General features: G+C 44.2%; 1 protein-coding gene across 3 annotated transcripts in view; it reads left to right on the forward strand.

Moving 5' to 3' along the window:
• Nucleotides 1–15,000, forward strand: part of LOC132992995 (neuronal PAS domain-containing protein 3) — a 241,719-nt gene that overhangs the window by 200,248 nt on the left and 26,471 nt on the right. For all 3 annotated transcript variants that reach the window (XM_061062620.1, XM_061062621.1, XM_061062622.1), the window contains one exon: nt 2,752–2,932. In XM_061062620.1, coding sequence (XP_060918603.1) covers nt 2,752–2,932 — 181 coding nt within the window. The remainder of the gene's footprint in view (nt 1–2,751; nt 2,933–15,000) is intronic.

Raw genomic sequence — 15,000 nt, forward strand, 5'->3', positions numbered from 1 at the left:
TACCGACGTTCACTAAAAGTAGAAGACGTCTGGAGTGTTTCAGCTTCATCATTGGTCTTACACTTTGCATGAATCTTTTGTTTATTTCAAAGACGCAAAGTTTAAAACGTATCTATCCTTCCACCGTTTTCAGAACATCTGCTTTTCTGACTCAACGTCCTCTCCTCTCTGTATCCTGTATTGTTGTCTCTCTCTCACGTTTCTAACGTCCTTTAAAGACAAAAGATTCTGGGAAAAGAAACAAAATCATTATAATGTTATTAAATGAGTTGGCTAACCTCTGTGCAAAGTCTGGAAGGATATCATGATGTATGAAGGGACAAGGCTGCCAACGTTTCCGGCTGATTAAAACTCTCAGGTTGCCATACATCTTCGACTCCGGTACCAAACTGTGTGTTCGATCAGAGTGAGGGTAAACATCGCTAACAAGTGGAACATGCATGGTTAGTTTCTCCCTGATTGGACGTTACTCTTTGGACTGGTACATATCAGTCCCTAGTAGTGAGTTCTGTCCCGGTCTGCTGTTTGTCTTTCTCATTTGATCAAGTGTAGCTGCAGAGACTGTCTGAATGTCTAACTCCATCTCTGTGTAATTAGCTCCAGCAGTGACTTTATGTAAAATAGTTGTGCCAAGTTTTAATTGATTAAAAAGTCGGCGTGTTATTTCGAGGAAGAACAATGTAGATCCAATTAGCACTGTAACGTGTAAACATGAACACTAACTCCCATGGTGCACTGGGGTCTGTGTGTGTGTGTGTGTGTGTGTGTGTGTGTGTGTGTGTGTGTGTGTGTGTGTGTGTGTGTGTGTGTGTGTGTGTGTGTGTGTGTGTTATTCAGTGATCAGTCTCATTTCTTAATCATCACTTTCTGCTCCAGATGAGACTTTATGAGGGGACTAAATTGCCTTAAAGGGATTTCTTATTAAAGGGATTACACCCATGTAATCCCCTTAGTCCCAGTGGACCCCCAAAAACCTGACACACACACACACACACACACACACACACACACACACACACACACACACTCATACAGTACATAACCAGATTAGCATGGAGAAATAAATGTGCTCAATGTTTTTGAAGCGCTACAAATGAAAACACTTGTTAAACTGCGGCGCACAAACATCACACGCTCCCGTTGATAATTGCTTGTGTGCGTTTGTTCATTACACTAAAACTAAAAGTGTTTGTGTGTATTTGTAACCTTGAGTTGAATCTGCGCTTTGTGTGTGTGTGTTCAGTGCGTGCATCGCTTTAGTTTCCCTCGTCTCATCCCCAATTAACAGAGACAAATCCGCCTCTATCTCCGCTAATGAGAGTGTTTAAGGTGAAGGGACTCTGTATTTATTTAATAAGAAGAAGCTTATTTATTCCATTTCCATAAGAAAGAAAAACCAGCGCCGATTCACAGGGGGACGGATTAGAAGAGGAGGAGGAGGGAGGAAAGGATGGAGAAGGGAGAAGAAACATAAGGGAAGAGGGTCGAGAAAGTCTGGAAAGGATGAGCAGGAAAAGGAGGAGAAAGAAGAAATAGGCGGTCAGACAATAACGACGGAAAGAAAAACAAGGAGTTAAGGTAGACGGGAAAGAGGAGAGAGACAACCTCAGGGACAGATTATAAAGAAGATGAAGAGAGAGAGAGAGAAAGCTGTAGAACAGGAAGAGGAAGAGGAGATAGACAAGAGGCTGGTTTGTGATGTACTGTGGGAGGAGGTGAGAGCAAAGGTCAAAGTGGGACCACTTAAGTGTGTGACAAACATTACAGAAAAGATCCCTGCAGAGATGTAGACCTTTTTGTTATAGAGGATGTTACATCTCTGATTTAAAGTCTCATAACTACATTGACAAAAACAATAATTTCACCAACACAGGAGTTTCTTGTCTCATGCTGCCTCAGTTGATGAGTTCATTTGGACTGTACTGTATGTTTTACAAAAACTTTGTCGTACCCGACCCTTTCCATTTTAAACACCGATGTATTGTTACACAAAAAACGTACTGGTCAAGCAGTGGCAGACCTGTAACTCCTGTGTTAAAATGACGTTTTTTATCAATGGAGTTTGGTGGCGTTCAAGAGAGGAATGTTTCAGCTATTTCTGGTTTTTCTTTAAATAAACTTATTTTTTTTAAAAAGAAGGTGGGTCTCCGAGTCTGTGGGGATCCTTTCCGTTATGTTGTCACAGACTAAAGCCCCTTTTCAACCAACGGTCCCCCGGAACTTTTGGTTCTTCTTCGGGGAACTAAACAGTTCCTTTGGCCCATAGATGTCAGCATCCACAGCTGCCTGAAGTCCCAGTGGGTGATTTAAAACCCTGGGAGTGCCTGACTAATCGAGACGTTTAACTCTACAGGGACTGCAGGCCCTGAGCCCCAAGGTCCCTGGATCTGTAGAAAGTACGACCCCCTTAAAGCAGGGTCTTTTTTTAGGGATAGATTTTTTTACCCCAGAATTAAATCCTGGTTCTGGCGGTCGAAATACACGTAGTTCCTCAAATGGTCCATAGTTCCTGGGGAAACGTCCTGCGGTTTCTGGGACAAAAACAACATCTGTTAGTTAACTACTTTGAGCGGAGGTGTTTCCAATATGGCTTTGATTGCAGCCATTACAGACTGTTTCCATTCTGATCATGAAGCAGTGTGCAGCCAGGAAACAGTCTTTAATGTGAAGATAAGGAGGAAGATGTAGAGGAAGGAAAAAGAAGTCTGTATTAGCAGATGTCTCACTGTGTCTCTGTCTGTGTTCCCTCAGGTGGAGCTGACTGGCAGCAGTGTCTTCGACTACATCCACCCGGGCGATCACGTGGAGATGGCCGAGCAGCTCGGCATGAAGCTTCCTCCAGGCCGAGGGATGTCTATGTCCCAAGGAGCCGTCAACGAAGACGGGGCATCCTCGGCTTCGTCGTCGTCGCACTCTGAGACCCCCGAACCAGGTAGGAAACAAGGGTATGGAGTCGAGGATGGGGGGAAGTTTTTAGATCTGTTTTTCTCCACAGGTCACGAAAACACTGATGAGCCCAAAAAAAGGTAGAAGACATGAAAGAACAAACTAAAGTGGGGCTTTACATATCTCATATTAGAGAGATTTAAAGCTGGTGGAAAGTATTTTCTCCTGTTTTTGTTTGCGTAGCCTTTTCCGTTTTTACTTTATGTTAAGCTAGCTATCTGAAAACTTTAGTTTAACATTTATAACACTGGTTGAAGGAACACATTTTCTTTCTTTCTCTCTTTTTGGCTTGCTATTTACCTCTGTTTCCAAACTTTAAGCTAAGCTAAGCTAACTTGTTGCAGTCTGTTGTTTCAAATTTAATATTTATCTATTTAATTTATTGCACAGATGAGAGTTTTCTGGTTGGGTTTTCTTTCCATAAGGTTTTCCCCTTGTATCGTTTATGCTAAGCTAGGCTAACTGGCTGCAGTCTGTAATTTCAAATTCACTGCAGTGATAGGAGGAGGTGGTAAAAGTTATTTTTATAATTGTGGCTAGCTATTTCCCTGATTCCGGCCTTTATGCTAAGCTAACTGAATGATGGATGTAGTTTTAAATTTAGTGCATTGATGGGAGATTATGATTGGCATTTTTGTATTGATTATGTGTTGGATTTTTCCCCTTGTTTAAATTCCTTATGCTAAGCTAAGCTAACAAGCCTGCATGCTATAGTTTAACATCTATCAAAGCACTGAAGAGGAAAGTTGGTTGGAGATTTTTCTTGTTTTTTTGTTCAGTCTTTAAACTAATCCAAACTAGCTGACTGCTTGATGTAGTTGTATTGTTTGGCTATATGTCGTTCCTTGTTTTCAGTCTTAATGCTAAGCTAGGCTAACTTGCTTCAAGCTGTAGTTTAATATTTATTGCACTGAGGGGGAGGAGTTGGTTGGAGATTTTTTTCTTTTGGCTAGCCATTTCCTACATTTTCAAGTCATAATGCTAAGCTAATTGGCTGCCAGATATGCTAGGAGACCTGGTTTGAGTATTCTTTAAGCTAACTGTGTTCCTCTTTCTGCCAAGTTAACTGGCTGTGGTTTTACATTTATTTAAATTAAATGAGAGTTTGTTGGTGGTTTCTGTTTTTGGCTAGTTATTTCGCTGTTCCCAGGCTTTATGCTAAGCTAACTGTCTACAAGCTGTAGTTTTTGCACTGATGGGAGGGGATAGCTGAAGGTGGTTCTTCTTTTTGTGGCTAGCTGTCTTTATGCTAAGCTCAGCTAACTGACTTCTGACTGAAGTTTCATACAAAGTGAACAAATTTGATGTTATTCGTTTTAATTTAACCCTTTGTGGTTCTTGAGATAACTTTGAATATCCACATTCAATTCGATGTTTATTTCACATCCATTTTCTCCAACATCCTGAACTGTCTGACCTTGATGCCCTTTTCCTTCAATTCACTTGTTCCCCGATATCCCAGCATCCCCTGCAGGAAACTTGAATACAATTAGTGCGCCACATTGTAAAGCCATCACAGCTGTAAACTTGAAAAGGACACATTCCTCATTGGGATTCTTCGCATTGCCTCTTTCTATCCCTCCATCTTCTTTATCGCTCCATCCTCTCCTGCACCACATGTTCCAGACTTTTTACCTTGCAAGCGGTTTCCATCGTGTCTCTCCCACTCCCCCTCTCTCTCTTATGCTGATGATAATTTAAGTATTAGGGGGAAATCCATTTATAAATTAAACAAAATGACTTGATATCCATCGAGTCCCTTAGTTCATCAGCCTGTTCAAACAAGGAGGGGAAGATTGGCTTCGCGGTGGCTGGGGTCTTCGGAGACGGCGCGGTAATTAGATCTGCCGCGGATTTATTCTTGGCTGATTGGTGCTGGTGAGGGGAGGGTTTGTGGCGGGGGCTTTAAATTAATTGGAGTTCCACATTTCATGTTTTTGTTCCTTTTTTTATCTTTGACATTCTGTGAAACCTCTAACCGAGCCGCCCCACGCACCAAACGATGAGAGGACATATATGTGGTCGTCAAAGTCAATTTGTCTGGAGAGAAAGAAAAGAACTGAAAACACAGATGGGTGTTTCCCAATGCTAATTTACCCCAAAGATACAGAGATATGAAGACGTCGAGGAAGAATAAGGCGCGATTGGGGTTTAAGTGAACGTCTCAGTGATTCCCAAAGTTAATTTGACCAGAGAGAGAGAGGGAGAGAGAGAGAGAGTCAAAGAGCGGAGGAGGGGAGGAGGACAAAGGTGTTTGTTCTCCCTTGTTAATTCGTCTGTGGAGAAAGATGGAAGGAAAAGAAAGACAGAGAGGCAGGGGATGTAGGGACATGTTTGAATGTGCATGAGTGCTTAGCAATGTTAATTTGTCCAAAGAAAGAGACGAGAGACAGCGCAGCGAGGCAGAAGGGAGGGAGAGGATTCAGACGGACATGAATGAATGTGAAGGAGTGATCCCCGATGATAATGTGACCAGAGACAAAAGGAAGAGGAGGATTAGGATTCATGTATGTGTTCTTTAATGTTAATTTGTCTGGAGGAAAGAAGAGACGAGGACGAGGAGGAGGAGGCGGCGGAGGGCTGGTATGAATTTGTATGAATGTTTCCCAGGAGGAGGCGGGGCTTATGTCAGGTGTCCGGTGTGAGCTGACTGTCTGTCCGTCCTTGAGGTTGTTCTGTGATGGACGTTTGACTCCGTACATGGAGATACTAAAGAACCCTCTGTGTCATTTGTTGTTGCTCTCTAAAGTCACATGTTCAAAAAAATCCAATAAGGTCGGCATGTTGTTTTCGAGGTTATCTATCATTTCTTTTTTTTTATCGGTATTTTTTGTTTGCTTTTTGCGTTTTCTTTCCCTTATTTTCCATCATGTTACCTTCTTAATGTCACGTCCTAACTTCCTTTTTGTCTTTTTCTGTCTTATAGCACACTCCAAACTTTTCTATTTTTCTACCTCGTCTCCTCCTTTCCTTCCCTCTTCCATCTTTTGTTTTATGTCACTTCTTCCCTCTTTGTTCCTCCCTTGAGTTAAAACTTAAACACACACCTGTTCAGACTGTGTTTGAGTACAGACACACACACAGACACACTTCCTGTCTGTCCACAAATTAAAAGTTGAGTCCTGGACCTTGAGAAGTTCCCGTGTTATCGGCGTCTGTGTGACAGGAAGATAGCACAGAGGAGCGCTTTATTTGTGGTCCGGCGTCGCCATGTCCTCTGCAGCTGTTATCTGAGCAGCTCCGGCTCCCATTGTAAACAGCCCGTCCTCGTTAAGGAGCCTAATTAGAAAAACTCTAATAAGAAAAGCCTCTGATTGGCTATTGTGTACTCTAAAGATTCCATTTAGAGCGGCGGTAGCGAAGGAGCGGGCGGACGTTTAATAAAACCAAACGGATCATTTTGCTTTAGTAATGATCCTCGGCCTCTGAAAAGTTCTTTGTTTGCCTCAAGTGGGTTTATTGCTTTTCTCTAAAACACACTCATGACTCTGATTTAATTAATTTGAGCTCTTTTACTGAATCTTTTGTGACTAATTCTCTCGGAGTTCAGAGCATCGTGTGTGTGAGTGGAAATCATTCAGCAGGTCGGACAAAAACCCTGAAAATACTCACTTTAGTTGAGGCTCGTGTGTTTTTTCTTCTCGCTAGAAGACGAAGGAGGCTTTGTTAAAAACTACAGTTATGTTTGTGTGGAAGCTGCAACTTCTCATATAATCGAATGTAAACAGAAGCATGGTGATCAGTCCCTCACCTAAAACAATGAGCTGTAATCAAAAAACATTATGATGGTAAATATTAAAGGAGCAGTATGTAACTCTGACACCTAGTGTTTAAAGTGGGTACTGCAGTCAAAATTCTAAACATTGTAGAGAGATGTCTCCCCCCCCCCTCCTCTGTAGAGTCGATGCTCACGCAGGTTGTCATGTGGTGGACACTGAAGCTTCAGTGTTTATCCAGCTCTGCATCGGTCTCTAAACCTTTCTGTGTTCTAACCTCTCTCCATTTTTCAAAATCATCTCCAATATTGATCCTAGTTTGAGCACGTTTCTGCTCGTGGAGCTTATTAGAAGCATGCAGAGGCTTTTTAGGTCGGGTACAATCACTTCTATCTGAACCACTTCTCTTGCCCGCTTCCATCACTGCAACACCTGTTGACCTGATAACTGCTCTCATATCAGGCAAACCGAGGGGGCGTCCAAAACAGCCGTGTGGTGGGGTCCTTAAAACCGCCTACCTGCTCTGGTCCAAACAAATCCAGAGCATTCAAGACCAGAATCTAAAGTTAGAAGGAGAACATACTGGCTGCTGCATTGTTGTCAGAGAAGCCAGCACTTCAACATGTTTCCTTAATGTCTGATCATATAGTAAGGTCACTTTATCATTTCACTAACTACACATCTTACTGGTTGGACCTTTAATGAAAGAAAAACCTAAAAAAAGTGAATAAAAAGATAGAAAAACTGAAGAAAGAAGTCTGCAGCGTGTTCTCCAAGACATCTCTACGTTTGTGTGTCTCCCGACAGAGATGACCTTTGCCTCCTGTCCTGGAGTCCAAGTGACATTTTCAATGCAAATACAAACACGCTTCAACCTGACACACACACACACACACACACACACACACACAAACACACACACACACAGTGGTGAGTTTGTCCTTGGGCTGCAGCCGTCGCCGATGGCCGCTCTAAACGACATTAAACGTAGGTGACTGTAAACTTGGGTAATTATGATAAATGTGAGCGATTATGACGAATTATTCCCCTCCATTGTGCTAATAGCGTAATTAGCAACAATAATCAAAGACTTATGATGTTGAAATAAGGGGACGCCGCGGACAATTAGACCGCAAGGAGCTAATAACCGAGAACTTATGGTGTTCTCCTGGAGGGCGGCATTACTGACACTTCCACAAGGACTTTGAAATTTAGTTGTTTTTCTTCTCTGATGAGAGAAAATTGAAATAAATACTCAATTAACTGCACGCATTAAGAGTGTGATGGTGAGTCAAGTGCAGGCGAAACACCGCAGAGACTTTTCTCTTCACTTTAAACGAGAAATCTTTGAAACGTTTCTTTCGCCCTTTTTTAAAAACTTTTTTTTCGTGGGTGAAAATGAGAAATATGCACGAATAAATGTATGAAATTAAAGACGAACGATTACAGCAGCAAAGAGAAAACATTCCACGCTTTGAATCATAAAACAAAAAAAGGAAACTGAGGTGTTCCTGAAAGCGGCGTGTCTCCTCTCCTTCTCTGTCGCTGGTGTCATCATGGTGAGGTCATGCAGTTCAGAGGGAGGATGCTTTTTGAAATGACAGCCTGTTGGATTGTTCAAACATGTCTTTCACATCAGACGATTTCAGCCCAGACGTTGAGGAGCAAACCCTCTGAAGACAAGTTCTCCTGGTGATGCGTTCATGGAGCCTCCGTCATTACATCTTCAGCATGGACAGCATCAGATTTATGATTGTTTGAGGAGTGAAGAAGACGACGCCCAAACAGAAATCCTGATGCAAAAAATCTAAAAAGTTAAAAATAGTTTGCAAAGCTGCAATGAACCCCCCAAAAACATTCTCTTTGGTTCAAGCTACTTAATGCCAAAAATACACCTTTGAATATTGTCTATTTTAGAGTCATTGATAGACTTGCACCTGTTATGACCCTTAAATGTCCAATCTTAAGTTTAGATTCTGGTCCTGAATGCTCTGGATTTGTTTGGACCAGAGAAGGTAGGCGCTTTTAAGGCACCCCCACACGGATGTTTTGGACACCCCTCGGTTAGCCAGATATGAGAGCAGTTATCAGGTCAAACCAACAGGTGTTGCAGCGATGGAAGCGGACAAGAGAAGTGGTTCAGATAGAAGTGATTGTACCCGACCTAAAAAGCCTCTGCATGTTTCTAATAAGCTCCACGAGCAGAAACGTGCTCAAACTAGGATCAATATTGGAGATGCTTTTGAAAAATGGAGAGAGGTTAGAACACAGAAAGGTTTACAGACCGATGCAGAGCTGGATAAACACTGAAGCTTCAGTGTCCACCACATGACAACCTGTGTGAGCATCGACTCTAGAGAGGAGGGGGGGGGGAAGGGGGGAGACAGCTCTCTACAATGTTTTGAATTTGGACTGCAGTACCCATTTTAAACACTAGGGGTCAGAGTTACATACTGCTGCTTTAAGTCAATCTTTATCTGTTCAAAGAAAAGAATCTTCAGTTCCTTCGTGATGTGGATTAAAAGTCACCTCCAGCGGGGAGGCCACAGGTCAAAGTCAACAGCCAATAGAGTTTTAACGTTCCTCTCTGACCCTGAACTGATGATGTGTGATAAAGACGCTGAAGAGACTGAAAATAAGAGCCGCGGGGAGTTTTCTCTCGTCTCTGAATTCCTCTCATGAGTGATAATTTTCCTCCACTCAGCGCCGCAGCCTCTCCGCCTCGGTTTGACTGATATTAGTCAAATTGCGTCATGTGCTTTTAAAGATGACTCTCTTTAAGTGCAAGAGGGGGCTGAAAGCTTCAAAGGAAGATCTCTGCTCCAAGGTCAGCTCCTGTTTTAACTCCAATTTTAATACTTTATGAGAGCGCCTGTAATTAAAACGAGGGGGTCAGACGTCTGATTGAGTATGACGGAGCAGCCGGCGAGGCACGCCAAGTTATTAACTTAAAAAAAAACCCAATTCAGACTGATTAACTTCATGTGGGAGTGGAGTCACTTTGTGCTTGTTTGAAGCGGCAGGGCGTCCCTGACGGGCGGGGTTTATCAAAGTGGGCATCTGAAGACGTCTGACCCGAGCTGTGAGGGTCTGATGATGGATGCAGCAGGTGTGTCCCGCTTTGGATATGTTAGACGTCTTCTCTTTAAGTTTGAGACCGTTAAGAATGTAATAAGACGTTTCAAACTCTGACAGCGTGCTGTGAAGACGCTCTCTCAGGATTATATTTTCATCAGCAGGAGCTTCAGACCCACAACGGTCTGGAGTTGTTTTGTGCCGATGCAGCAAGTGTCCATTTCTTCTGAATGTAAAGACATCTCAGCGGTCCCAAATCTAGGACTTTGCACAACCCAGTTGTGCCCTGCCGAGCTTAGCACTCGCCGACTCTGAGTGCTGCGAGGAAGTTTAAAAAATGTTGACCTCGGGCGCATCGCTCTGTGACGACACCTCCGCACGTCCAACAGGGGGGACGATCAGATCACAACAAACGGTGTCCCACATCCTGTCGTGTCCTGAGGATCTCATGAAGTCACGGCCTCTTCTTCTTCTTCGCTGCTCATCTCCTCCTCAGCAGGAGAAAGTTCAGAGCTTTCTTACAAACACACTGAGCATCCAGGAAGTAGATGTTTCCCGAACTATTGTTTCGGTCACATAGCAACGTGCGCCGTTGCTTTTTGCTCCCGAGTCCAGCGCACACCGCATCCTATCCGGAAGACATAAAACGTGTGCTTCAGGGGAATATGACATCATTATGAAGCTCTGACCGAGCAGCCGGTTCTGCAGGATCGTCAAAGTCAACGATTATTTTCCTTCTTGCTATAAATTAAGATTTGTTTTCAGAGAAGGTGAAATGTCCTGCAGATAAAGTAATCAGGGAGCCGAACACACAACCAGACATCTATAAACTATCAGCATACGTTAGGATGAAGAGGCGCCCGGAGTGTAAAAACTTCACAGAGAAACAGAGTCAGCAGCGCTCCATCGATCGGAGACTCCCCCGACACACGCAGGAAGAGGCACGTGATGAACGCTGAAACGCTGGAGAGGGAGGAAGAAAGGAACAAAGACGCCTGAAGGAGGAAGAGAGGAGGAGGAGGAGGAGGAGGTGTAAACAAATGGTATAGCTCAGCCGGACACGTTAGCGGGCGTGGCATTGGTCAGGTATCGACTGGACTGAAACTAATGACGAGGACGCCGGAGGAAAAGCATTACTCATCGGCGGAGTGGAGGACGCTGTGAGTTTAATGTTAAAGAGAAAAAACACAAACTGACTCTCAAAGTGTTCAGAGCTGACCGCCACTACAACTCAACTTAAAGACGTAAACAAAGTCGTTTAACTTTCAAAATGCCCCGCCCCCTCATCAGATCTGACACCAGACCTTCTGTAAATCCACGTGTGTGTGTGTGTGTGTGTGTGTCTGTCGATGTGTCGTCGTATGTGTTCAATCTGTTCAGAACCCAGAGCAGATCTTCACAGTCGTGTTTATGAAACTAGTTAGCACCTCCATGAACACGAACGCTGCCGCCGCGTCTATTCCTCCTCACGCCTTCCTCTCATTACCGATGCTAATCTGTTCAGTCCATCCATCTGTCGCTCTCTCTCTCTCTCTCTTTTTCTTCCGCCTGGATTCAGTTACACCACACACACTCCTCTCTCTCTTCTCTCCTCGTCCTCTTCTTCTTCTTCTGTTTTTCTTTTCCCACCTCCCTTTCTTGTTCGGGGACGCCGCTGTCGTCAGGCCAAACATGAACAGAGAGGCGAGGAATTAAAAGAGACAGAATGACCGAGAGACACAAAGGAAGCGGGAGAATAAACCCCGACAGAGGTGAAGATGAGAAGTGATGGAGGCCGAGGCGCTGAGTCTGGTGTGAGAGTCTAAAGCGGCTGTTCATTTTAAGTTTGATTGAATCCATCGTTTGTGTCGCCTGGCCACCTGCAGTACCACTGAGGTCCACCAGGGGGGCCGCAGCCCACACTCTGGGAACGGCTTGTTTACAGTTTAGTGTTTGGCACACACACACAGACATGTTTGTTTAGGTGAGTGTGTGTTGTGTTGTGATGCATTCAGTGTTTGCCCTGTGACCGGCGTGTTTTCAGTGTAAATGCCACGGGGAGGAGCCACTGGACGCTGCGTTCAGGCGCTCGCCCTCTCTGCGGGACATTCTGATATTTGTGATGTTTGTGATGTTTGTTTATATTTGTTTTTGTCTTGTTTGCTCTGACATGTCGGAGAATACGGGTTGTGGATTTATCTGCAGGTTTCCTCTTTCACATGGAGAGATTTAGTTTTTTATTAGATTGTTTTATTTCTTCATTTTCACTCTTTTTATCGAAAAGGCAAACTTTGCAGAAACGTTTCTCCTCATCGTTTCAGCCTCTTCCTCCCTTTAAGTCATTTGTGTTTCCTTCCCTGTTTCCCACCTCCTTTTGTATCTTCATCCTTCTCTTCCTCCGCTCCTCTTTTCTCTCCTCCTGTCTCTTTTATTCGTTGGTAGATCAGTTCCCCAAAGAGGAAGAGGAGAAGCTAAAGACAGCTTAGAAAAGCCTTAAGAGTCCCGTCACAGGGAGATCACTGAGGGGGAGGAGGAGGGGGAGGAGGGGGGGATGAGATGGAGTTGAGGGAGGGAGGTAGGGAGGGAGGGAGGGTGGTGTCTCTGCGGAAGAAAGACAGGAGGAGAAAAGGAGAGAAAGAAAGACAAAACCGGGATCAAGGCGTCTCCAGACTATTAGAGCGATGTTTGATTTGAGCTCATCGTCCTGATAAGACTGTCAAAATAAAAGTATTTTTCACTGCAGAGAGGAGGATGAGGAGGAGGGGGGGGGGTACAGAAGTGGGGATGATGGAGAGGGAGGAGGAGGAGAGACGAGAGAAAGTGAGAAAGAGGAGGAGTTTTACCTTTCTTTACCTTTGGTTCCCAGGCTGTTGCATTGTGGGAAAAGGCTTTGAGGAAATCTACCATCACTCAAATGCACGCACACACACACACACACACACACACACACACACACACACACACACACACACACACACACACACACACACACACTCTACTTTAAAATCTGTGTGGTACCAGTGTGTGTGTGTGTGTGTGTGTCTGAAAAAAAATAAACTTTGTCTAATCCAAACTTTATTTTTTCCTCTTCTTCTTTTTAAATTGAATTTGTTTTTAACTGCTCCTCCTTCTCCTCCTCCTTTTCTCATTTTGCCCTCTCTCTCTCTCTTTCCCCTTTCTATCTCTTTCTCTCCATCCCTGACGTCTTGTTCCTCCTCCTCCTGTCTTTCCTTTCCCTCCATGTTTTCACCTTCTCGTCCTCCTCCCTCCATCATCTCATTCCCTCCATGTATATCTCTCTCCTCCTCTCTTTTTTGATTATTTCTCCTCTTTTGGATCTTCTTCATCTCTCCTCCCATCTTGTTTCCTATCAAATCATAATTTTTCATCATCCCTCACTCCTCTTTCCTAATCTGTTCAAACTGTCCTCCTCCTCTTTCCTCTTTCATGCTCCTTTCTTCCTTCTTCTTTCTGCACCTTTGTCCTCCTCATACTCCTGCCTCCCTCTTGCCTTTCGCTCCATCTTTGTATCTATTTCTAAACTTTAAACTGCCTCCTCTCTTCCTCCTTCTTTCCTTATCTGTTTATTCTTCCTCCTCTCCTCTCCTTCCCCCCTTAACTTCTTCATGTATCTCCTCACCACTCCTCTTTCTTGCCTCTTTCCCCCCCTCTTCTTATTTGGTCCAGCATCTCCCCATCCTTCTTGCTCTCTCTCTCTCTACGTTTCTTTCTCCACCTCCCTGTACCTCCTCCTCTGCTTCCTCCTCCTCTTCCTTCTCCACTTTCAGTAAACCGAAAAATTATCACTTGGGCTTTTCTTCCTGACACAATTTGTCAAATCCTGCTCGATAGGAAACACATTCTATTCATAAGGAGAGTCTCGCCTCCTCCCTCACCTCCCTCCCCCCCTCCCCTCAACCCCCCTCCCCGACGGTAGCAATTCAATTACAGCCGAGGAGGCGATAGTGAGCCGCAGAGGCAGGAATATGACAGGACAGTTACAGAGTGTTTACACAATTAAACTTTCACTGACAATACTCTCTATCTTTGATGAATGTGTCTGTGTGTGTGTGTGTGTGTGTGTGTGTGTGTGTGTGTGTGTGTGTGTGTGTGTGTGTGTGTGTGTGTGTGTGTGTGTGTGTGTGTGCCTGTGTGTTAGAGTATATTCAGGTTATGTCTGCTCTTATATGTGTGTGTGTGTGTGCCCTGAATGTGTGTGAGAGCAAGCAAGCGAGCGAGCGAGCTACGGCACATTTGTCATGATTGCCTCTCGCCCGCCACCTCTCTGATGTTCCCTCCGCTCCTGCTGTTGCATTAAGGGTAAAAAAGAAAAGAAAAAGAGGAGGGCGTGAAGAAGTGATGGAAAAAGAGGGAGAGAAGGAGACAGAAGGTGAAGTAAAAAGAAACCAAACTGAGAGAAGATAAATCAGCCGATTAGAGTGAAGGCTTTAGCTTAGCTTAGCACAAACACTGGAAACAAAGGGGAACTGCTAGCCTAGCCAACTTTAGACAGTAAGTACGGTGGCCTGTAAGTGCAAAACCAACAGTTTTTTTTTTTTAAGTTACAGAGAGAGATTCCCTCCCATGATTCCCCGCCAGCCTCAACGTCATCTTTTGTTTTTGTTTTGATTGAGAGCCCCCTGGTGGCCGAATTTACACACTGTGCCTTTAAATGTAAAAAGTTTGTCTGGAGCTTTGTAAAAGTGTCTCACACTTTGTTACCTCGGTTTGCACTTCCCATGTTTTAAATGAGGTGTTCGCACATCAAGCTGTCACACTGAAAAGGAAAAACGTCCCGCACATTGCTCACGCTCGCCATCACCAATCTTTAAAAAAAGAATCGCATCGTTCCGGTCCCTCTGTGGTTCCGGTTCCGGTGGTCTCACTTGTACCATGGACCAGTTTGGTCACGACTTCAGTCTGAATTTGAGACGACAGGATCGCACATCAACTCTCGAGATATGAGACGCCATTTTAGAGTTTGGCCATCCGGCGTTTTGTTGCGTCTTTACAAACTTTTTTTCTACTTTTCCTCTTTAAGATGCTAAATGTCTCATTCATTTGCAACATGTGTTCGTCTTCTCTCGTGCTTCTATACAGTATTCCCACTTGCTCAACCAATTATATTCATGTCCTCCTCACTCTTTCTCGCCGTGGCGTGTCTTCGTGGAGGTTGCGTTGACCTTGCTGTAGCGCTCTTTGTCTCACGCGTCACGTTAGCTAGTTATCAGTCGGACACAACGGGCTCCATGAACGAGGCAGCGCTATTAGACAGTCTGACAAT

The sequence above is a fragment of the Labrus mixtus genome, chromosome 18 (genome assembly GCF_963584025.1).
Source record: "Labrus mixtus chromosome 18, fLabMix1.1, whole genome shotgun sequence".
Classification (NCBI taxonomy): Eukaryota; Metazoa; Chordata; class Actinopteri; order Labriformes; family Labridae; genus Labrus; species Labrus mixtus.